Here is a 25568-nt window from a genome sequence, read left to right as displayed (position 1 = left end):
ACAGCCACAGTATCAAATAATACAAGGTGAAGAAATAGTCAACTAAAAGGTAGGGGTTGGGAGCAGGGTGACAGCAGTGGATTATATTTAAAAATAACTTGCCTTAAGTTATAATATGGAGCTTTGGTGTTTTGGTACGTAATATATCTAAATACTAGCTCTGTAGTATTTTTAAATTGAGATTTAATTGTCAAATAACATGTTTCAGGTGTACATAATGACTCAATATATGCATACACTACAAAATGATCCCCACACAGTTACAAATTTTTTCATGTGATGAAAACCTTTAAGATCTATTCTCTTAGCAAATTTCGAGTATAGAATAGAGTATTATTAACTATAGTCACCATTCCACACATTACATCACCAAGACTTTTATTTTATAACTGGAAGTTTGTACCTTTTGACCACTTTCACACATTTTCTACTACAATCTTTTAGCCCTTTTCTTTCTTAATATCTAGGGTACTAGACTTTTCTCTTTATAACTATGTGGTCAAAGTGTTACAACACAAATATGAGCATTAGGAGACAATTCTCCATGTGTCTCTCATGTTTCTGCTGTCCTACGAGTAAAGACACTGGCTGCTTCATTCCTGATGACCATTTTAAGGATGTCTGTATAGTGAGCAACATTGAAAGCTAGAGACAGTGTCTCCCTGTAAGCAAAGAGCAGGTTTGCTTAGTAAGTAGTATAACAGAGGTGATGTCTTCTATGCAGAAAAGGTCAAGTATGTTTGCTTCAAGTTCATTATAAATGACTGGAGCTCCCAAGCTTGGGGTTCCTCAGCTATAACACAAATCCCCTGTGTGCACATCTACACGGACCACTTACTGTCTTATAGGACAGAACCAACACAAACACGATGATGCTCAAGCTGCATGCTGAGTCATTACTATCAAGTCTTTTATTTTTTGCCCAGAAGTCTTTGACTATGTTTTAGATTTTTATTTATTTATTTTTTAGAGAAGGGAAGGGAGAGAGGGAGATAAACATCAATGTGTGGTTGCATCTCATGTGCCCCCCACTGGGGTCCATGTGCCTTGGACTGAGAATTGAACCAGTGACCTTTTGATTCACAGCCCAGCACTCAACCACTGAGCCACATCAGCCAGGACAACAGTTATTAAACTGATAAGAACAGATACTATACTTGATCGTAACCAAAAGGCCAAGAAGCGATTCCTTTGACTTCTGACAGCAAACATCAAACTGTAGTAAGATAACCAGCTGGTCTGCAACTAAGGTAAAAATCTCAGACCCTTTATAGTTCTTTTTTTCTTAATCAAGGTATAATTGACATACAACATTACAGTAGTCTCCTCTCAGCCACAGTTTCACTTTCCAGGGTTTCAGTTACCCACAGTCAACTGCGTACTAAAAATATTAAGTGGAAAATTGCAGAAATAAATAATTCATAAGCTTAGAAATTGCCTGCCATTCTGAGTAGCATGAGAAAGCTTGTGCTCTCCTGCTACACCCACCAGGGATGTGAATCATCCCTTTGTCTGGCACATGCAGGCTGTAGGAGCTACTTGTCAGTCTCATGATGGCTGGCCACCTCAGTTATCAGATCGACTGTCACGGTATCGCAGTGTTTGTATTCAAATAATCCTTATCTTGCTTAATAATCGCCCCAGAATACAAGAGTAGTGATGCTTGTAATTCAGATATGCCAAAGAGAAGCCATAAAGTGCTTCCTTTAAGTAAAAAGGTATGTATGCATAGGAAAAAGCATAGTATATATAGTGTTTGGGACTATCCTCAGTTTCAGACATCTACTGGGGGTTTTGGAATGCATCTCCTAAAGACAAGAGATACTGTATATTAGTTTTAGGCATACAACATAGTGATTCAGTATTTGTATATATTGCAGAGCAATCACCACAATAAGCCTAGTTAGTAACATCTGTCACCATACATAGCTATGCCTTTGCAGTTCTTCACAATGAGAATCTGTCCCCCACCTCAGGACTATGTATTTTAGGATACATTATAGATTTTATCAAATAGTAGCCATTTGCACTGACTACATGCAATCTGAGGACCATTAAAATTTTAACAGTTTGGACTTCTGGCCAAGATGGAGACATAGGTAGATACACTGTGCCTCCTCATACAACCAAATGGAGGACAACAACAAGTTTAAAAACAAAAAACAACCAGAACTGCCAGAAAATCAAGCTGTATGGAAGTCTGACAATTGAGGAGTTAAAAAAGAAACATACATCCAGACCGGTGGGAGGGGCAGAGACAGGCAGTCAGGGTGGAGAGAACATGTGACAAGATGAAGGCTGGCAGAGCAGGTGGTCCCACATTTGCATGTGGATAAACCAGGAGGAACAACTGGGGACTGAGACAGACCACGCAACCCAGGGTTCCAGCACAGAGAAATAAAGCCTCAAAACCTCTGGCTGTAAAAATCTGTGGGGATTGCAGTGGCAGGAGAAACTCCCAGCCTCACAGGAAGGTTCTTTGGAGAGACCCACAAGGTCCTAGAACAATATACAAACCCACCCACCTGGGAATTAGCACCACAAGGGCCCAATTGCTTGTGGGTAGTGGAGAAAGTGACTGAAAGCCAGTGGAGAGCCGAGCAAATGGCTATGTTCCCTCTTGGACCTCTCCCCTACACATAGTGCCTCATCACAAAAAGTTGGGTGCCCCACCCTGGATAATACCTAAGCCTCCACCCTTTACTATATAATTGGCTCTCCAAGACAAAAAAAAAAAAAAAAAATTGCCCAAATGAGAGAACAGATCAAAACTCCAGAAAAATACAACTAAATGATAAAGAGATAGCCAACCCATCAGATACACAGTTCAAAACACTAGTAATCAGGCTTTGGTTGGTGTAGCTCAGTGTATTGAGCATCAGCCTGAGAACCAAAGGGTTGTTGGTTTGATTCCCAGTTAGAGCACATGCCTGGGTTTCAGATCAGGTCCCCAGTAGGGGGCACCCAAGAGGCAACCTCACATTGATGTTTCTCTCCCTCTCTTTCTCCTTCCCTCCCCTTCTCTCTAAAACTAAATAAATAAAACCTTAAAAAAAAAAAACACTGGTAATCAGGATGCTCACAGAATTAGTTGAGTATGGTCGAGAAATAGAGGAAAAAGTGAAGCCCATGAAAAGCAAAATAAAGGAAAATATACAGGGAACCAACAGTGACAGAGGGAAACTGGGACTCAAATCAACGGTATGGAGAAGGAAGAAAAAAACAGCCAACCAGAACAGAATGAAGAAACAAGAATTCAAAAAAATGAGAAGAGGATTAGGAACCTCTGGGACAACTTTAAACGTTCCAATGTCCAAATCACAGGGGAACCAGAAGGAGAAGAGGGAGAGCAAGATATAGAAAACTCATTTGAAAAAATAATGAAGGAAAACTTCCCCAGTCTGGCAAAAGAAATAGAGTTCCAGGAAGTCCAGAAAGCTCAGAGTCCCAAAGAGGTTGAACCCAAGGAAATACACACCAAAACACATCATAATTAAACTATCCAAGATTAAAGATAAGGAGAGAATCATAAAAGTAGCAAGAGAAAGGACATAGTTACCTACAAAGGAGTTCCCATAAGACTACTAGCTGATTTCTCAAAAGAAACCTTGCAGGCAAGAAGGGGCTGGAAAAAAGTATTCAAAGTCATGAAAGGCAAGAATCTACACCCAAGATTATTCTATCCAACAACACTCTCATTTAGAATGGAAGGGCAGATAAAGTGCTTCTCAGACAAGGTCAAGTTAAAGGAGTTCATCATCACCCAGTTCTTATTGTATGAAATGTTAAAGGGACTTATCTAAGAAAAAGATGATCAAAAACATGAACAGTAAAATGACAACAAACACAACTATGAACAACTGAACCTAAAAACCAAAACCAAAAACAAACTAAGCAAACAACTAGAACAGGAACAGATTGACAGAAATGTAAACCACATGGAGGGCTATCAGTGGGGAGGTGGAGGGGGGAGAATAGGGGAAAAGGTACAGGGAATTAAGAAGAATAAATGGTAGGTACAAAATAGGCAGGGTGAAGTTAAGAATAGTATAGGAAATGTAGAAGTCAAAGAACTTACATGTATGACCCATGGACATGAACTAAGAGAGGAGGATGCAGGTGGGAGGGTGGGTACAGGATGCAGGGGAATAAAGGGGTGAAAAATGGGACAACTGTAATAGCATACTCAATAAAATATTTTTTAAAATTTTAACAATTCATAGGAAAAGAGTATTCATTCTGATGTCATAGTAAGATAAAATAAAAGCCGTGCAATTTAAGTTTCCAAAGAATAGAATGGAAACAGCAAAGTGACAAAACAACTAGATTACTTGCTTTTCCTTTTCTTCCATTTTCATTCCTGTGAGGTACTAATGCATCATTGGATTGAATTTATATACTTAATTAAACTACACTGAATTATATGATTAAGCATATTATAACCTAATAAGTATACAGGAATTTATAGTACACACAGTATAACATTTGAATATATTTAATAGTAGTATAAACATAGTTATTATTTTGGTTAAAAATATGTGTTAATATGAAGAAAGTATTAAAATTACCCTTAGTCTAGCTCACAAAGAAACACTAGACTGCTGATTCAGATCAAGAGATTTGTCTGGGAAAATAGCTCAGCAAATCTTTTTACATTTATTTTCTAATTTCCATCCATTTTTTTCCTTCCTCCTCCTCTTATACTTTCAACACTGTTAGAATTTAGTGAATTTGGTGTAGTTATCACTTTTACTGAACAAGGCTCATATCTATGCCAGAGAATGGACAAGTAGCAGCACCTACATTTCTAGAACTACTAAATGGGATTCTTACCAGTACTTCTCTATTTTTCAACATGGTTGATAGCATCAACACTCATAATCACATTTAACTTTTCTTCCTTATATTAGTTTGCTAGATCTGCCATAACAAAGTAACACAAACTGGATGGTTTAAAGCAGCAGCAATTTGTCTCACAGTTCTGGAAACTAGAATCAAGGTTTCAGCAGAGCTATGTTCCCTCTGAAATCTGTAGGAGAACCCTTCTTCACCACTTTCTAGCTTCTGGTGGTCATCTAAGGACCTTTGACATTCCTTAACTTATACAGGTATCACTACAATACTGTCTTCATATGGCAATTTTCTTATAAGGACACCTGTCGTATTGGATTAGGGGCCCACCCTTCTAGTATAACCTTATCTCAACTAATTACATTTAAAATGATTCTGTTTCCAAAAAGGGTCACATTCTGAGGTGCAGGGGCTGGGGTGGGGGCAATTGAACCCATAACACCTTTCCTTCAGTAAAAAATTGGATGAGTCACTAAGCTGGTTAATCCGTCACTAAATCTCCTTAGTATCTTGCAAATAAATTATCTTCTCTCTCCCACCAGCTACTCTACTCTCTGCTTCTTTTTTCCTCTGCCCAACTCAACACATCTGTTCTACTCCCATTGCTTCTATCTTTAATGATCAACTCTCTACCAGACTACTAAAACAGTCTTTTAAACAATCTTGTCTTCCTTCTTATGGCTTCAATCACCCTTCCCCAATCATTCATGCTATCACCCAGATGATCTTTCTAAAATGGAAATCTCATAGTTATCCCTCCACTTCCATCGCCATCACCCTCTCCCACCCTCCAGAAACACACACACACACCTTAGAACTCTTCAGTGGTCTACAGAAGAAATTTATATAAAGCACCTAGATTCATCTTCTTTTTCACTTTCTCATATGCACTCTACCTCCCAGCTAAACCAAAGAGCTTACTGTTTCATATCTCCTTGCTTTTACATATGCAATCCTTCTATCAAAAATGCACTTTTCCTGAATACCTGATATATTTTACTATCTTTTAAAGTCCTTGACTCACAATTATATAATTTTTTGTGCCACTACACTTTTTATTATGTTGCTCTATTATTGCATTTATCACATGGTGTTCCAACTCTAATACATGGGTTTTTTTTTTCCTCTTTACTACACCTGCAAAATCTACCTCAAGATCAGACATCTTTTGTATCCCTAGCACCTAGTATGTGGCCTGTTCCACATTTAAAAAAAAATTAGGAAAGAGGGAAAAAATCACTGCTTACTATAAATAATTATCAGAATAGCTTTAATTTTTAAAAAATGCATTATTTACTACACATCTATTACAATGGCTAAAATTAAAACAAACCCCCCAAAATGACAATACCTGGTATAGAAAACATGTGAGACAATTGGAACTCTCATACATGGCTGATGGTAATACAAAATAGTACAGCCATTCTGGAAAAGTTTGTCAACTTCTTATGAAATTAAACATACACTTATGATATGATGCAGCTATTTCATTCCTAGTTAACCTAGATAAATTAAAACTAAAACTCACACAAAAATCTATAGATGAATGCTTATAACAGCTTCACTCATAATCACCAAATCTGGAAATCCAAATGTTCTTTAATGAGTGAATGGATAAACTGTGTCACATTCAAACATTGAAATACTAGTCAGCAATAAAAAGACAAAACATCATGGATAAATTCTAAAACACATTATGCTGAGTTACAGAAGCCAGTTTCACAAGGTTATATGCTATATATTATTCTATTTATTGGACATTCCAGGAAAAAAATCCCAGAAAAAACTATAGGGAAAGAATACTTAATCATTCCCATTGATTGCTGAGTTCAAGTTAGGAGCCAGGGAAGGATTTGACTATGAAGAGACAGTACTAAGGGAATTATTTAGGGGGAGTGGAACTGTTCTATGTCCTGCTTGTGGTAGTGATTTCAAGAATCCATAAATGTGGACCATTTAACTAAAACTGTACACCAAAAAACTAATTTTACTGTATGTAAGTTTTAAAATAAATGCATTGCTTCCTATGCATGAGGATAAGCTGCCCTATTCCTCTACTCTCACATACTTTACTCCCAGACTTTAAAAAAGGATGACTTTATACAAGGAGAAAGGCAGAACAGACTAAAAGAATGGCTTTGAGGTAGAAATGAAAGGAGTTTGGTACAACATTATGGGCATTTATCTTAAAAGGCTGGATTATAAGATAATGATCTATAATTTTAGAGAAAGTCAAAGTCAAAGAGGTCTAAAGAGTAGGGCCAAATAAACCTTAAAATTAAAAAATGGACTGTCTTCCTCGTATTCACCTCTTTCCACAGTACTATGACATGATAATTGTATCTTTATTTGCTTTGCTTTTTGAAGTTTCTGCTATACAAAATACTGGTACTTGAAGAAAAAGTACCAGTAACTTAATTTTAAGAAAATATAAAGCTATTTTTATGTCAGAATGACAAACCTAAAATAAAAGAAAGTCAGTTGGCTGCAGTTTTTGCATCAAAAGCTCTAAATGATGAAAACTTTCTTAGAAGACTGGTGGAATCTAATATTGGGGTTAAATCTAAAGGGAACTTAATACAATTCAGGAAATAATATCCAATGTATTTAATACTTTGTACCTGTCTCTGGATTGCCTGTTTTTCTTCCATTGCCTGCTCCCCTTCTGCGTTTTATGGCTTCCTCACTTTTTTCCCTATCCTCCCCAACAATCTGTCACACCCTCTTCCTCCTCAGTGCCTTCTAGAAATTTGCCACAAGCCTAAATTATCTAACTGCTTTCAGCAATGATTGCATAAAATATAATTAATTTCAAAATCTATGAATTAAAATGTAGTTAACAGTCAAATTCAAATACTCTTCCTAAAAGAGGAAAACGAATGGAGAACATAAGTAGTCTAATAGGACATTTAATATATGTCAAATGTAAATGTCATTACTAATTTACATTTACTCTTCCAACAGTATATATGTCATTCAAATTATAACTTTTTCAATATGTCTGGCTACTAATGTGTACTTAGAATGCTGAAAAAGTTTAATAAAGTCAAACATATTAATAATAAATTTGTAAGATAAAATATGTGTATGTTAACAAAAAATAGGGCCCTAACCAGTCTCTAAATTATTTTTTGGTCAAATTAGTATGAATTCTGAAGATTCTTGAATGTATTCCCTGAGTTCCAGATACTTAGTCGTCCAAGAAAAGAACAATTTCTCTATCTTGGCCTCCTGGCTGAGATAATGTAAATAAGTCATCTACTGTGATGAAATTGTAAAAATTAGGAGTTTGAGAATACAACAGCTCTTTACAGTTACTGAACTGGTGGTCTTCCATTTTCTTTGTCCAGTTATAAAACCACAGTGACCCGTGGGGAGATTCTAAAATGGTGGTGTAGCCACATGCCTACAGAAAAACAGTTCTATGCAATGTTCCCTCTCAGTCAAGAACTGAGGTAAACAAATCAATATTACCTTTCTGCAGTCATGGTCAACTCACCTAAAAAAGATGGCCAAAAATGAAAACCTGAAAAAGAGGTCGATGAGTAGAAAATGGCAAGCCCTGGCCATTTGGAAAACTGAAAGGGTCTGTGGTGGTGACTCCCCATTCCAGAAACACGCTGCATTACAAATGGCCTTTGTTTATTTTTGTCCTTTAAAACTCTACTGAATGTCAAAAAAATACTTTGAAATTCCCAGTATCATTCTAACTAACTTCAGAAGCATCAGTGTTAGAATTTGGGATACTAAGTAAAAAATTACTGAGACATAGGGTATTATTGCTTCAGAATAGAGTGTAAAAAATTCATGTATGTTTCCAGACATAAAAAGGGAGTTGTTTTTTTAAAGTAAGGTATTTACTATAACATTTTTTTTAATTTTATTTAAATTGTTGTTGCAGTACAATTTTCTATCTTTTACTCCCATCCCAATACTATAACATTTTAAATTCTAACTTTATAAGTATAAATTTAAAGCAATAATAAAAGTTTTCATAAATGAAAAAAGTATCACATCACACTAATTTTTGTCCTAAAAATCAGCCCTTTAAATAGTTCTCATTGGTAGGTAGTAATAACAAACATTTTCTTATACAGAATATATAGGGGATGATAATTCTGAGATTAATATCAAGTAGTTGCTAACTAAAATATAAAATGAATTTTAATTTCATTTGTATAATATGAACTATTATTCAGTCTTTCCTGAAACTTGCTCAGCCTTGGTAACATCTGCTTCATACTTCTTTTTGAGATTGCTTAAATATGTTCGCAGACTGTCTGGATCCAACCGAGAGTTTCGAGCAGTCTGAACTAGCCTAGTAGCTAGATGGTACACAGCTCTCTGTCTTTCCATCTCAGGGGTATTCCACTGGTTTTTCTGTTATTGAAAAAATACATATAAAAATTAAAATATGACTACTATCGACTCATATTAAACTTTTAGTAATTTTCTATATCTTTTGCTGGAAATGCAGAACCCAAGGGTTAACTAATCCCTTCAGATGAGTCAGTTCTATCCAATTAGCAAGGAATATACAGAAGAAATAAAGAAATATTATTTTGGAGAATAAAAGTTCACATGAATATTTGCAAATTTATGACAGATCTTTATATCCTTGAAAACCACCTTTCAATGAAAAAAGTCTGCTAAATAGGTCAAATATCTCAACACAAAACCAAAAAGTAAGGGAAAATCCACTAGAGCTGTGTTCTACAAACACTTTTTCATTAAAAGGCTATGGAAAAACAGCATTGTTTTCATTGCTATCTAGTATTCAAAATTTTAATTGTCATTCAAGGCCACCATTCTGCAATCTCCTATTTTAGTTCCCCAACAGATAAACTGGTGGAAAGAACGGTTCGTCAATAAACAGCTTGTCCCTCAAAAACACTCTTACATAAAAACTGCTAGAATCTAAGAGAAAATATTACCTGACAGGTGAATTACAACATAAAAATAAGCAACATAGTTAGCTACTTAAAATTATGTCTTGATGCTTAACAAACTATTTAAGGATACCCAAGAAATAATGTTTAAAATGGGAATTTTCTAATGTGTTGGAAGACCTTTAGATATCTGGTCCTTGAATAATATTTCAGGGTTGGAAGTACTGCTGGAAAATTCTTCATTTACTTCTCTGCCTGAGCTAGATAGGGGAATCAGCATTTTCAATGTTAACTGTTTAGTATGTAAAGTCTTAGTGAGCTTCCCTTTACTAAGGGAGATAAAATCCCTCAACTCTTTCTCAATAGCAGGCAATTTCAGACATTTTTCTACTTTCACTATAGGAAAAATAAATATGATTTCATGAGTAGAATAAGATGATTATATATTTACACATCTATTTAATACATTGATCAACTATCAGTTTATTATTTAAATAAACATTTATCGAACATCTATTATCATCTATAATCTGGATGCCACATCTTGTGTTTATATCTACAGGAGATACAAAAATGTCTACCTGACATGTTAATGAAACTCAAGATCAGTCTCACAATGGAAAGACATGTTTATAAGCAACTGATTAATGTAATTATGATAAGTCCCATGAGAGAATGCAAAGTGCTCAAAGGAAGAAGAGCTCAATTCCCACTCAGGTCAATAAACTCTTAAACATGATGGGGTATTTGGAATGAATCTTGATAGAGGAACCTGGAAGGAAAGGCATTCTTGATGAAAGAAACATCTAGAGCAGACCCATTAAAAAGCATGGCACACTTATATAATCTTACTAGCCAATGTCACCCCAATAAATTTAATTTTCAAATAATTAAAAATAAGCCCTGGCTGGTGTAGCTCAGTGGATTGAATGCTGCCATGTAAACTGAAAGGTTGCCAGTTCAATTTCCTGTTCAGGGCATATGCTTGGATTGCCTGCCAGGTCCCAGTTAAGGGCATGAGAGGCAACCAATCAATTGATGTTTCTCTCCTCTTTCTCCCTCCTTTCCCCTCTCTCTAAAAATAAATACAATCTTTTTTAAAAAGTTAATGAGGAAGGAAGGAAGGAAGGAAGGAAGGAAGGAAGGAAGGAAGGAAGGAAAGAAAGAAAGAAAGAAAGAAAGAAAGAAAGAAAGAAAGAAAGAAAGAAAGAAAGAAAGAAAGAAAGAAAGAAAGGAAGAAAGGAAGAAAGAAAAGCAAGCAGGCAAGCAATCAGGTTAAAACAGTGAAATGACAAGTAATTGAGAGTGGCAGAAAAGTAGGTTATATAATTAAGCAATGTTGTTTAAGGTTGGGATAGTAAGCATAAGAAAATTATACAGCAGTAGTTAACAAACTTTAGTGTGTTTAAGAATCATCTGAAAGAAAAAAGTAAAACAAATTCAGGGACACAAACAATAGGAGGTAGTCATCACAGGGGAAGGGGAGCAGTGAGCAAAGTAAAGAGAGTCAAATATATGGTGATGGAGGGCAAACTATGTCACACATGGGCTGAGTCAAATTGCCAAGAGAAGGAAAGGGTCAGGGAGAAAACCCCAAGGCAAAATTGAAGGTTCAAGTGGTTTGCCCTCCTAATGAAGGGTGCCACCAGAGAAGGGAGCTTGTACAGAGCACGTGTGACTGGAGACTCTGACCCCTTGTAAACATGGCTGCCAGGAAAAAAAGGCAAAGGCAAACATGGCAGGCACTGGGCTTCATTGGTTGGAAAGCTGGACACTCCCATGGGCTTTGGAAGCACATAGGATTCTGGGAGAGGACATTTGAAACAGAGTGTACTGGAAAGCAAAGCGTCATTTGGTTCTTTTCCCTTCCGGGCACAGGGCGCAAGGTGTGTGTCAAAGGTCGCCAACAGTGGCCAGGGCGGGCCCGTGAGCAGAAGCCTTGGGGCACAGACTCTGAAAGATGGCTGAAGCTGGACAGAGACTGGAGACCAGCTCAGCAACCCACATTTATGATAGTTTTGGGTAGGAAAAGAGGTTCTTGGTGCAATCTTGAACTGAGCTGACAGAGGGTGACAGGGTGATTTTTCTTTGTGTGTCTTAGAGGAAATGGGCTTTGAAGCAGACACTTGCCTTTATTTCCAAAGACCTTGGTGATAATAGTTAGCACTGTGAACAGATTTTTGTTCTTATGTTATTTTCAGTTCTTGAACTTATGTAGCAGTTGTAATGACAAATATTTAAATAACTATTTTTGATGTCATGCTGTTTTTCTTTCACCTTAAGTTTGTTACCCAGATATCTGAAGCAGAAACTTGTCATTATTTCAAATTATATGATTGTTAAATAAAAGATTATTTCCCACTGAACTCTGTCTCTGGACACTTGCTTGGTGGGCAGCAAGTGGTAGGACCTCCCCTACTGGTTGGGTTCAGAAATAACTGCACTTTGGGTGGAGAGCATATAGTGCGATATGTAGATGATGTATTATAGAACTGAACACTTGAAACATACACAGTATTATTAACCAATGTCACCCAAATAAATTTGAAAAGAATCATCTGAAGACTGGTTAAAAATGTACATTCCTGTGCCACAAGAGACCACTGAAAATCTAGAATGGCTCCCAATATTGCAGGTGATTTTAACATAAGTAATCCTAGGACTGTGTTTTGAGATATTATCATAGCAGACTTTTAACACTAGGCTAAGAAATAGTTGAAAGTTCCTTGGCAGGGTAACAACATGATAAGAGCTATATATTAGGAGATAATATGGTAGAAATATTTAGAACAGGCTGGAAAAGACAGAACTCACTACCTAGTTCTAATAAGAGGTGATTAAGAAGCAGGATTCATAGATGACTTTGATGGATCAAAGGAAGACTTGAAAATGAAGAAATGAAATTTTACAGAAGATAATAAATATAATTTTGGACCTATTAAAGGCTACAAACATGAATTAAGATTTCAAGAAATATGGAGAAAGAGTGGGGCAAAAGAGACACGCAAGTTGATTATTGCAATAGATTTATTAACTCAAAATTATGTCACGATGGCAGAGTAAAACTACTTTTGCCCCATCCTTATATAGATTCAGAGTCGATAAGAAATAAAAATGGGTGGGGACTTCCAGCAAGATGGAGGAATAGGTGGATGCACCGTACCTCCTCGCACAACCAAGAATAGAACAACAATAATTTACAGACATAATATCACTCAGAACTGTTAGAGGATTTATCTGAACGGAAGTCGGACAGCCAAGAAGTTGAAGTAGACCTGTACATCCAGACTGGTAGGGGACGGCGAGCCGGGCAGGCGCGGGGCTGGCTCCAGTCAGCAGTGCCCGGAGGTCGGGGAAAATTTGGCGCAAAATCGGCGCAACAGCCATCTGGGGCGCAAGAATGCAGCGGTGATCCCTGAGTACGCAAGCTGCGGCTGGGGGACTCAGTGAGGCAGCAATTGTGGACCAGGGCAGAGCTCACAGCCCAGGATCCCAAAGAACTGTCTGAGCCCAGGAGAACGGAACTACTGCCATTGTCCCCTCCCGTCCCCGCTCCCGTCCCCGCCCCCACATATAACGTCACAATCTAGCAACTGGGGTGCCCAGCCCCGGTGAACACCTAAGGCTCTGCCCCCCACCGTAACAAGAGCGACCAGACCGAAAAAAAAAAAAAAAAAAAGGAGAGACAGGGAAAGACATAAGATATGTTTCCAGCAGGACAGATCAGTCCCCCAGGACTCATCCTTTTGAGCGACCAAGAAATAGCCAATCTATCAGATGCACAGTTCAAAACACTGGTGATCAGAAAGCGCACGGAATTGGTTGACTTTAGGTGCAATTGAGATGAAAGGATGCAGGTTACCATAAAAGAGATGCAGGAAGATACACGGAGGAGAGCCAATAGTGAAAGGAAGGAATCTGAGTCTCAAAACAATACAGTGGACCAGAAGGAAGATAGAATCAACCAAGCAGGGAAGCATGATGAAATAAGAATTCAAAAAATCGAGGAAAAGCTTAAGAGCATCCAAGACACCTTTAAACGTTCCAATATCCGAATTATAGGGGTACCAGAATGGGAAGGGGAAAAGCAACAGATTGAGCACGTATTTGAACAAATAATAAAGGAGAACTTCCCCAATCTGGCAAAGGGAACAGTCTTCCAAGAAATCCAAGAAGCTCAGAGAGCCCCAAAGAAGTTGGACCCAAGAAGAAACACACCAAGGCACATCATAATTACATTAGCCAAGGTAAAAATGAAGGAGAGAATCCTAGAAGCAGCAAGAGATAAGGGGACAGTCACCTACAAAGGAGTTCCCATCAGACTGTCAGCTGATTTCTCAAAAGAGACCTTACAGGCAAGAAGGGGCTGGAAAGAAATATTCCAAATCATGAAAGGCAAGGACCCACATCCAAGATTGCTCTATCCAGCTAAGCTTTCACTTAGAATGGAAGGGCAGATAAAGTGCTTCTTAGATAAGGTCAAGTTCAAGGAGTTCATCATCACCAAGCCCTTATTTTATGAAATGCTAAAGGGACTTATCTAAGAAAAGAAGATAAAGAAAAGACATGTATAGTAAAAGGGCAGCAAACTCACAAATATTAACAACCACACCTAAAGCAAAACCAAAAGAAACTAAGTAAACAACTAGAACAGGAACAGAACCACAGAAATGGAGGGCACATGGAGGGCTAGCAGCAGGGGGGTGGGAGAAGGAGAGAGGGGGAAAAGGTATAGAGAATAAGTAGCATAGAATGTAGGTTGAAAATAGATAGGGGGAGGGCAAGAATAGTACAGGAAATGTAGAAGCTAAAGAACTCACAAGTCTAACACATGGACATGAACTAAAGGGGGGAATGTGGATGGGAGAGGGGGTACAGGGTGGAGGGGAGAGAAGGGGGAAATGGGACAACTGTAATAGCATAATCAATAAAATATATTAAAAAAAGAAAGAAAGAAAAATGGAAGCTGAAGAGAAAATGAGATCACAAAAGATAGACTTTTAAATAAACAGGGGAAAACCTTAGAAATACTTTTATTTGATAAGTGGAATGATAAAAAGCACTGATCAAAAAGGGAAAGAAGTAACAGAAGATGTGGGAGAATGAAAACATCCAGGGGAAAACAATTCCACAGCAGTCAAAGCAGGAAAGAATTATGGAAAGGGAAGAATGGTAGTGCCAAATGCCACAGAGAGACCAGGAAAGAGAAGTGGAAAAAAATAAGCCAGAAGATTTTACTATTGCCTCATATATAAGAGGAAACTTTCAGTAGCGTGACAACAGGAAGATCCAGTTTATGAGTGAAAATGGAAGAAGCTACATTTGAGAAGCTGGCAGTAAAATGAAGAGAAATATAGTTTGGGAAGTAAGGTGAAAAAAAAGAACTTCTTAGAAAAAAATCTAAGCACAGTCATAGAAAAAGAAAAGTCATTCTAAAAAATACAAAGGATCCAAGGTGAAGAAAGGAAACCGATGATGTAACATCTTAACAGGGTTGGAGAGACAGTAGAATAGTCAAACAGGCTGAAAGATAATCTCTTCTTCTGTGATAAGAGGAAGAGAAAATGGGTGAAAAAAGGAAACGCCAAAATAGAATTTTGAAGGGGAAAAGATTCTAGAACTCATCAAGATGACTTCAAGTCTTTCAAAAATTAAAGGAAGTGAATTCCTTGTAGAGAGTGAGGTCACAGAGGGCTTAGGAACAACAGAGATATTTTGAAAGAGTTACTAAAGAAACCATACTCATCAAAATAATGGTAGAAAAAACTAATAAATATTAAACTAAAGTTAAACTATGTGAATTTATAGTGGAAAACTAGCCTTTTTTTTAATGGAGAACAGAAGTTAATTTTTGTTCACCTTCAATAACTTTGGGTACAAAACTATTTCCAGTTATATAATACTTTATTTGTGTGATTCCAAGATAACAGTTTTTCTGAGGAAAACAAAAACACCACCACATTAAATATATACATTAATAATAAGATTCATTATAATTCCAAAGGTTAAAGTGTCCATCTTAGAATATAGTTTATCAAATAATGTTAGCCTGCTGCAAGTATATTTGGAGCATCATTGGAAAAGCCAAAGCCTGCACGATTATTGAAGAAGTTGCCCCCAGTTGGAAGGGTTTTCAGAGGAAGAGCACTGTCAAAATTATGGACGAAGGAATTCAAGTGCCATTAATTGGGAAAGTAAACTCAAAAAGACAGTCTAGGAACTCAAAAGACTGAAGGGATGCATTAAAAACTGAAGGCAGATTAAGAAAATGTGAAAGACATAGGAAACTATTACTACTGTAGAACATTTCATACTGTACCTAGATCAGTTTACTAAATGCTGGATTCTTAAAACAATATAAAGCAACCTGATACAAAAAGAAAAAAAGATTTCCAAATTTTGACCCAACAGCTGTGAATTCAGTTTCAGAGATACTGCTTCCTAGCAAATCCCTTAACCTCTATGAACCTTATTTGTAAAAATGTGAGTAAAACTAGTAACTTTTTTCATCATTTATTAGATGTAACTGCGTCATGAAGAGTTATGAGGTTTATATATAATAATAGATAGTAGAGCTTTGAAAACTATGAAAAGGATTTTAAAATGTTGTGCATAGTGATTTTTACTTTTAATGCATACTTTATATAGATTTATTTTTTTCTTCAGAAAGTTAGTGTAGCAGTAAGTACTGTAGGAACTGAACTGTTTAACTTTTGTCTCATATTAGTTGATTTACTGAAAACCATGAATTAAACCAAAAATTTTAAGAAGAGGATTTTCTTTATTTAGATATTGTTTTTATTTTAAATATTTTAACTATTAATGTGAATTATTACATATTTAGATAGAAGGCCATTATAAACATGTACACTAAAAGTGTTTTCTTGAATTCAAAAAATGATTCTTATTGCTAAAAAGTTTCTTACCAAAATTTGTCTGGTAATTTGAGTTGTGATTTCTTTGGCATCCAAGACAATTGATGGTGGGAGTGATGACACCTCTGCGGCTTTTAACCCTAAAATTATAAACAATGATGGGGCTTCAATATTATTATTGCTAGTATCAGTGTTTCTTTTAACCAGTATTAATCTTTTCTTTCCAGATTTAAACTTTCCCTCCCAGACATTTCTAAACTACTTGACAATTCTCAAAATTAAGTTTTCCAAAGTCCAACTTACCAATTATTAGATTTAATTATATGTCCAAGACATGTTAGGCAAATTATATCAATTACCTCTCAAGATACCTCTGAGACACAAGAAAACATGTTAGGGAAAGGAAAAGAGGTAACTAGAAAATTGCATAATAAAAAAAGAAAACTGAATAATAGTAATAACATTGAAATTGCAACTACAAATGCAGTTGGTTAACTGAAGGTCAAAGAATATATGGGTTTTGCAAGGGAGGACAATGTTTAGCCACAAAGATGTCCCTATAGCTGAATGTTCCTCTATCTAGCAGATCAATGAGGGAGGAATTCCTCAGAAGCTTTAATGGTAGGTTACTACTCTTCATGCAAATTCCAAGTACCAACTAGTAGTCTTCAAGTTCTCAGAATTTAATTTTATTATATTGTATGAATGCCATGTATACTTACTACTGTGTGCTAATAATTTATCACATTTATTGCTCTAGAGGCAATAGAAGCTCACTAATATTTACTCAGAAGTAATAATTGCTAGGCATTATACTAGGAAGTTCATGATAATTCATTCAATCTTCACAAGCCTATATATCTGCAAAATTATTCCCATTTAGCAGATGAAATTAAAGCTTATAAAGATTAAACATCTGATACAAATTAAGCTATCCATCTGATTTCCTATTTCAAATGGAAAAAATGCTTTTTTTGCCTCTGCCAAGTGTCACATTTACTACAAAAATAATTTTTGGAACTTTATATGTATAAGTCAATTGAAAATTCTCTGTATCCATGAGATTTCACACATGTCAAATAATAACATAGAAAATGTAATCAAGTTTATAAATGTCTAAAATGGGGTATATTACCCCATTTAGATTTAATTATCAAGCTTCCAGACTTTGAAGAACACAGAGAAAGAACCTACTACTGAAAGAGTATGTAAGGAATATATAACATTCAATTCATTATATAACTTGCAAATATAAACTATTTTTCTAAGGATAGATATCAATACTTCTGGGGTCTTTATATGTTATAATTCTACATAGTTACTGGTTAGTATACATTTTAAAATAAGCTTAATACATATAAAATGACATAGAAAACACAGTCTTAGAGCATTTAAGCACTCAAAAGAATGACAAAGTACTTAGTTGACAGCCAAATAAAGGAGAGAAGAAGCTTTGTCTTATGAGAATATGTAGACTTTCAGTGTATAGATATAATTTCTACATAAATACCATAATTTTTTTCTTCTGTGAATCCCTTAGAAAGTCTGTAGGTATACAAGATTGCTCCTTTATTTCTTGAGGTGTTTTTTACATGTTGAACTTCAAAATGCATGTTTTCTACATTGGGATACAGGACATCTAGATGGCATAGTTCCAAGAAATGTGTAGCAAACAGTGTAAATGCCTAGAATATATAAATATCAATGTAAATATCAATGCTTTTTAAACAAATGATAAAATTCTATTTTAATTTCTTAAACATAAAATTTAGTTCAGTTTTCCAAGTAGCTTAGAAGTGTAGGAATGAAACTAATAGCTTTAAGGCTAACATGATAGATTCATTTAAAAAATGTTTTAGAAATTCATATTCAATGAAGGACAGCACATAAATGGGTTTCTGGAGAACCTTGCTGCAGTCCTGCAAGATACTGCCACCTAGCTGGCATTGTGACTGTCTTCCAAAGGCCATTTCACATTTCTATCAATGCAGCTGTTGGGGAACAGGGTAAGACCAGTGAATTCCATGAGCACAGACCCAATGCTTCACATCACTTGCTAGGAAGTGAGTTCTCGATTAAAAGCAATTCTGTGTGGAGTATGACAACAGTGGATAAAGCATTCTGTTAAGTTCAAGGGTGGTAGTTTTGGCAGAAGAAATTAATGAAAAGAAGATAAATCTGTATCCAGATTAAGTACCTAGCCCAGTAAGAACAAATTGCTGCCCCTTTCATGATGGAAGTGGTCCAATGAAATCAAACAGCCACCTGGCAGGTGGCTGATCACCTTGGGGAATGGTGCCATATCGAAGGCACAGTGTTGGTGCCTGTTGCTGGCAGACTGGGCATAAAGTCGTGGTTGTAGCCCACTACAGAATGGTCATGGTTAGTGGAAATCTATGTTGCTGAGTCCATGCCTAACCTCCATTCATGCCATCACGGTCACTGTGTTCATTAGTCCTTTGGATGATGTCAGGAGTGGCTGGAGAGAGGCTGACATGTATCCACAGAACAGATCATCCTATCCACTACATTATTAAAATCCTCCATTGTTGAGGCCACCCTTTGGTTCAGTATGCTCATGGAACACAAATAGCCTCACATTTTTCCCACTAAGACAAATTTATACATATACCTCTCCCCCAGATTTCCTTGTCACAAATTTTCTAAACATGTTCCTTCCAAGTCCCAGCCACAGCACATGAACTAGTATATAATTACACATTTGGCCATTTCATGTCCCAAGCAAAATGAACAAGTTAGGTGCTCTGCTTGAAATCCTGCCAGCTTGGACAATTTTCCTTCACTACTCTCCTTTAGGGATGTCCCAGAAAGGGGATACACTTCTGTATCTGTCCACTTTCCAGTGGCACCTGCATATCATGCAAAACCATCTATAAATCAGGAAAGTCTTCTCTTCCTCTCTCAGTGATCATAGGGGATTATCCATGAGGTCACATGTACAGGCTGAGAAAGAGAGCAGTGTAGCAGGCATGGGGATCATTTACAGGAGCATTCAGGCAATTTCTTCATGCAACTTACTCATATTTTCATCACCAGCTTAGGCTTGATCACCTATATGCCACTTCCATTTGATAACAGAGTGCTTCCGTGTACACCCAACTTAATGGCGGGTGGGTCAGATAATACCCTGTTCATGATGGGCAGCTCAGGTTGCATGACAACTTGGCAGCCCATGCTAATCATTCAGTCTCTACTAAGGCACAGTAGCAGGCCAAGTGTGGTTTTTCTAAAGGAGAGTAGCTATCAGCAAAGGATGGTAGGGTTTGCTCCAAAATCCTAATGCCCTGTGCTATAATTCACGTACAGGACCCTGCCAAATAGCATCTCCATCTGCCACTGACACTTCAAGCACTACTGACTCTGCTTGGTCATGTAGCCTAAGTAGCAGAACAGCTTGCATGGCTGAGCATGTTGCAGAGCCTTCTCTTGTTTTGGGCTCCACTTAAAACTAACAGTGTTCAGGTCACTTGGTGAATGTGCCAGAGTAATACATCCAAATGGGGATGACTTTGTCTCTAAAATCCAAAGGCCAACTATGTATTTTGCCTCTTTTCCAGTTGGAGGGGCTAAATGTAACAAATTGCTCTACACTAGTGGATCCCTAGAAACTTCACTGAGACAGAAGGCCCCTCCCTGTACTTTTGTCAGATTTATTTCCCCCATCTGACACAGATGTTTTACCAACAATCTATAGTAGTTGCTACTTCTTGCTTACTAGATCCAATCACTCACTATAAGATTATCATTGTAATGTAATGTAATATCTTGTAGCAGGTTAAGCAGTCAAGGTCTTTGCAAACTAAATTATGACACAGAGTTAGAGAGTTGATATACCCCTGAAGTTGAAAGTGCATTGCTGACATTGCCAGCTGAAAGCAAACTGCTTCTGGTGGTCTTGATTCTCAGGGAGAGAGAAAAAAAGCATTGGCTAGATCAATTAGCTGCATATCAGGCACCAGGGGATGTGTTAATTTGCTCAAGCAATGAAACATCATCTGATACAGCAGCTGTGATTACAGTCACCACCTGGTTAAGGTTACAATAATCCACTGTCATTCTCCAAGACCCATCTGTCTTCTGCACAGACTGAATATGTGAATGGAATGGAGATGTGGTGGGAATAACCACCTCTGCATTGTTCAAGTCCTTGATGATGGTGCTAATCTCTGCAACCTCTCCAGGAATGCAGTATTGCTTCTGGTTTACTATTTTCCTTGGTAGAAGTTTTAGTAGCTTTCACTTGATCTTTCCTACCATAATAGTTCTTACTGAATAAGTCAGGAAACCAATGTGGCAATGCTACCAGCTACTGAGTACATCTATCCCAATTATGCATTCTAGAACTGAAGGAACAACCACAGGATGGGCTGGGAACCCACTGGGCCCATTGTGAGATAGACTTGAGCTAAAACTCTATTTATCACCTGACTTCCACAAGCCCCTACTCTGATTGGTAGACCCCAGTGATGTTTTGTGTTTCCTAGAATTAGAGTCAGTTTAGAGCCAGTATCCAGTAGTCCTCAAAATGTATGATCATTTCCTTTTCCCCAATACAGTTACCCTGGGAAAAGGGCTGGGAGAATGATTAAGAGAATAAATTTTTGGCAGTGTACCAGAGTCCTTCCTCAAGGGGGCTTGGCCTCCCTTCATTTAAGAGGTTCTAGGTCTACAAATTGGCTCAAGTCTAGAAGTTGGTTAAGGGGTTGTGACTCTCTGTTTTTATGATTCAGGATAGACTTTTATTCTCTTGACCTAAAACTTTTATGTTTATACGGATTGAGTAATAATTTAATAAACTTCCTATTTATTGCACATCTATAGACACCATGATCAACTAGCCAATGCCACAGATCTGACCAAGTCAAGACTATTTTGATGGCTGCTTTGACTCTGCTGTCTGTTTTGGTAACCACTCCCACCTTGCCTTTGATGGTTGAGTGCCACCAGTTGGCCCCTGCCACCCTGAACTCCAATTACTCCCTTGTATTTAGGTTTCCCAATTCAGTGACTGCTCTTTACAATGCAAGGTCTGGCCTACAAAGAAAAACAATCATGGAGCTCTTCAAGGATGTTGGTGAGCTCACAAATTTATTTCTCACAGTTATTGTGAAAAGTATGTCTTTTGGACCTGTCCAGGGTGGGTGAGTATGTCTTAAATGGTAAATCCAAAATAACATTCTAATCTCCCTAAGCCTCTGAATCCTTTCCTTTGTGGATGAAAAAAAGAGAGGGGGTTCCATGGAAAGTAACTTCATGGGTATCTAATCATAAATTGCTAACTTGGCAGGTTATCATGGATAGTCATGCCCCAGGTTTATAACTTCTTTAGTAAAAGGTTTAAGCCAGTCCTGTCCATTGTTCTTATAGGTTAATACACCTTTGAAAAATGAGACATAATTACCCTGGGAGGGGGGTATTAACCCTGAAGAAACCACATAATTTTAACTATCCTATAATCCAATCCCCACCTTGTTTTTTCCCACCCCCATATAATAATCTTCCTTATGTTACTCTCTTAACTTCAAATGCATAAAGGAAACTGCAAAACTGTTATTCCCTGGAGCATTTGAGATCATGCTCTCCAGTTCATATCAGTTTGGCTCAAATAAACTCTAATAAAACTTCTCTACAGGTTTAGATGTTTCTTACATTAAGATCTCTAAATTAAAGCAAGGAATGTCCAACACTTCCAACTCACTCACCGTGGGCTACCTTTTGGTTCATGTTTCAACCAACCAACCAAATATCCCAAACTGCAACATTAAATGTAAAATCTCTCCCTTAGAAGTCAATATCAATAAATTCAGTCCAATCCAACTTTATGTTCCTGATATATGGGATAATTATATCCATATCCAGTTCCTTAATATTCAGTTCCACACATGCTCCACAAATTTCTATCTGTATAAGTTAGACAGAGATAGTTCTTTTGAAGTATAGTGTACCTCCTCATGGGCCATACTTTATACCCCATGCTTACGGGCCTTCTAGGACCCTCATCTAGTTGTGGAGAAGAAGGCTGCTACATTACAGGCAAAGACGGCTGCTAAGGATGGATCCTAAGGAAAATCAGCATTGTCTTATGTTGCAATTGCCTCAGGGGAGCCCATTAGTTTCTGCAGGTAATGTAGAGTTAATCCACTCAGATGGTAGGCCTCTTCCACTGGCAAAGGAGACTTATTAGAATTTTGAGACTCATTGTTCCCAGCTTCATCAGGGTCTTCCCACATTCTTTCAGGATCCCATTTCTTCCTAATCAATGCTCTCACTTTAATAGCACAGTTGTTACCACGTGGCTAACAGTTCAACCTGCACTGTAATTCAGCCAGTCACAGGACAAGGTCTGGGTCGGAATTTTAGGAATTTCATTCATGTGGCTCCAGAAGGTAAGACTTTCCTTTAGGGTAGATATAGAAGCTTTCAGGTCATTTATATAGAGATTTATGCAGGTGCTTGAACACCTGAGCCCTCTATTTTCTTTCTCCATTTTGTCCAGTAATGTTAGGAGCAACCAGCCAATCTCATTATATTTGTTGGCCTGCCAAAAATATTTGAAATTATCATATGTAAAGTCACCCAGCTCCTTGCTTCTTTACAAGGAGTTCATTAAGAGTATCCAATGGTGATATTTTGCATATTTCTATTGCCAGGTCACACTACAGACAACCAGTGCTTTCTTACTGCTGGAAATAGTCATTAGCATCTTATCTAATCATATTAGAGAGTCAATTCCAGAAGCCCCATAATCAATTCAGAAAGCTCATCCTTAAAATTCTCTTCCTTTAGAACCATTCTCAACACCAAAATCTGTATTTTTAAAGTTTCCCATAAGAAACAGAATTAATAGGGATATGTGTGTGGAGAGAGAGAGAGATTTATTTTAGGAAATTGGTTCTTGTGATTATGGAGTCCCTAGACAAGATCTGACAAGTCCCTAGATCTGTAAGCTGGAGACTCAGGAGAGCTGATGGTAGTTCCAGTCCAAATGTTGACAGGCTCAAGACCCAGCAAAAGCTAGTATTTCAGTTTGAGTCCGGAGGCAGGAAGAACCAATATACCAAAATGAAGGCAGTCAGGCAGGCAGATTTAACTTCTTACTCCTAGGCCTTTTTGTTCTATTCAAGACTTCAGCTGGGCCCCACTCAGTTGAATGGAGCCCACCCACATTAGAGAGAGCAATCTGCTTTACTCATTCTACCAATCCAAATACTATCCTCATCCAGAAACACCCTCATGGTTACACTCAAAATATTGTTTGACCAAATGTCTCTGTAGCCCAGTCAAGTTACCATAAAATTAATCATCACAGATACGAATTAGCTTTTAATCCTAACAAGTAATACACACATCTTTCTCATATGAGAAATTCTGATCAAATGACATAGATTCAGAATTACAAAGACTAATGTTATCCAATAATGTTACTTTTGACTCATCACATAACTTTATGTATAAAATAATATTCTTTAATTCTATATGATAAACTGCTAGATTCTTATTTAAGGTATATTAAGGTACAATAAATCATTATAGACTCATAGGAATATTATTTTATAAGATCTTATTTATTTTTAGAGAGAGGGGAAGGGAAGGAGAGAGAGAAACGTCCATGTGTGGTTGCCCCTCAGGTGCCCCCAACTTGGGACCTGGCCTGCGACCCAGGCATGTACCCTGACTGGGAATTGAACTGGCAACCCTTTGATTCACAGGCCCATGCTCAATCCACTGAGCTACATCAGCCAGGGCCGGAATATTTTAAGATAGCTTATATATGGAAAAATATTTTTATTTAAGTTTTTTCATATCTGTATGTATTTTGAATGATGATCTAAAAGGTAATTTTATGGGGACTGCCGGCCAAGATGGAGTGATAGGTAAAACACTTTGCCTCCTCACATAACTAAGATAGGGACAACAATTTAGAAACAGAATAACAATCACAACTGACAGAAAATTGAACTGTATGGAAGTCGGACAACCAAGGGGTTAAAACAGACACGTTCATCCAGACCACTAAGAGGGGCAGAATCAGGAAGCCAGGTGGAGAGGGGCTGCGCAGCACAGAGTGTTGGGACCAGGCGTAAGACCACAGCAGGCAGACCCTGGGCACGCAAGCAGCAGCTGGCAAACCCCGGTCGAGGGGTGGCAACTAGCAGACCCAGCGAGGCGGCAATTGTGAAGCAAGGCACTGAGCTCAACCCAGGATCCCAGTGCTGGGAAACAGAGCCTTGGGGCTTTGATTGAAAACACCTGTGGGAGCTGAGGCACGCGGAGACTCCCAGCCTCACAGGAGAGGTTGTTGGAAAGACCCATGGGGTACACAAGCCCACCCACATGGGAATCAGCACCAGAAAGGTCCAGTTTGCTTGGGGGAAGTGGTGGAAGGGACTGAAATCAGCAGAGGGCAGAGCAAGCACCTTTGTTCCCTCTCGGACCTTGTCCCCACATACAGCGTCACAACGCAGCAACGGGGTTGCTCCGCCCTGGTGAACACCTAAGGCTCCACCCCACTACGCAACTGGCAGAACCAGACCAAAAAAAGAGAGAGAGAGAGAGAGATGGCTCAAACAAAAGAACAAATGAAAGCCCCAGAATCCTTCCTTTTGAGCAACCGAGATAGCCAACCTATCAGATGCACAGTTCAAAACACTGGTGATCAGGAAGCTCACAGAATTGGTTGATTTGGGTCGCAAATTCGATGAAAAAATGAAGGCTACAATAAGTGAAGTGAAGAAAAATACACAGGGAACCAAAAGTGATGGAAAGAAAGCTGGGTCTCACATCAATGGAGTGGACCAGAAGGAATAAAGAAACAACCAAACAGAAAAGAATGAAGAAACAAGAATTCAAAAAAATGAGGAGAGGCTTAGGAACCTCCAGGACATCTCCAAACGTTCCAACATCTGAATTACAGGGGTACCAGAAGGAGAAG

At 37.7% G+C, this 25568-nt stretch overlaps 1 protein-coding gene and 1 pseudogene across 1 annotated transcript in view; both read right to left on the bottom strand.

The window, feature by feature from the left end:
- Positions 1 to 1054: 1054 nt before the first annotated feature.
- On the bottom strand, positions 1055 to 1187 carry LOC114498147 (annotated as a pseudogene).
- A 7658-nt stretch (positions 1188 to 8845) lies between these two features.
- Positions 8846 to 25568, bottom strand: part of MSH4 (mutS homolog 4) — a 75071-nt gene continuing 58348 nt past the window's right edge. Inside the window, exons 19-21 of the mRNA XM_036026301.1 lie at positions 18126 to 18300; positions 16667 to 16755; positions 8846 to 9231 (exon numbers count right to left, since the gene is read on the bottom strand). Of these exons, the coding sequence (XP_035882194.1) occupies positions 9043 to 9231; positions 16667 to 16755; positions 18126 to 18300 (453 nt within the window). The 3' untranslated portion in view covers positions 8846 to 9042. The remainder of the gene's footprint in view (positions 9232 to 16666; positions 16756 to 18125; positions 18301 to 25568) is intronic.

This window comes from Phyllostomus discolor, chromosome 5, assembly GCF_004126475.2.
Source record: "Phyllostomus discolor isolate MPI-MPIP mPhyDis1 chromosome 5, mPhyDis1.pri.v3, whole genome shotgun sequence".
Taxonomy (NCBI): domain Eukaryota; kingdom Metazoa; phylum Chordata; class Mammalia; order Chiroptera; family Phyllostomidae; genus Phyllostomus; species Phyllostomus discolor.
Note: the sequence above shows the minus strand (reverse complement) of the source record. Positions and strands in the feature narration are given on the sequence as shown.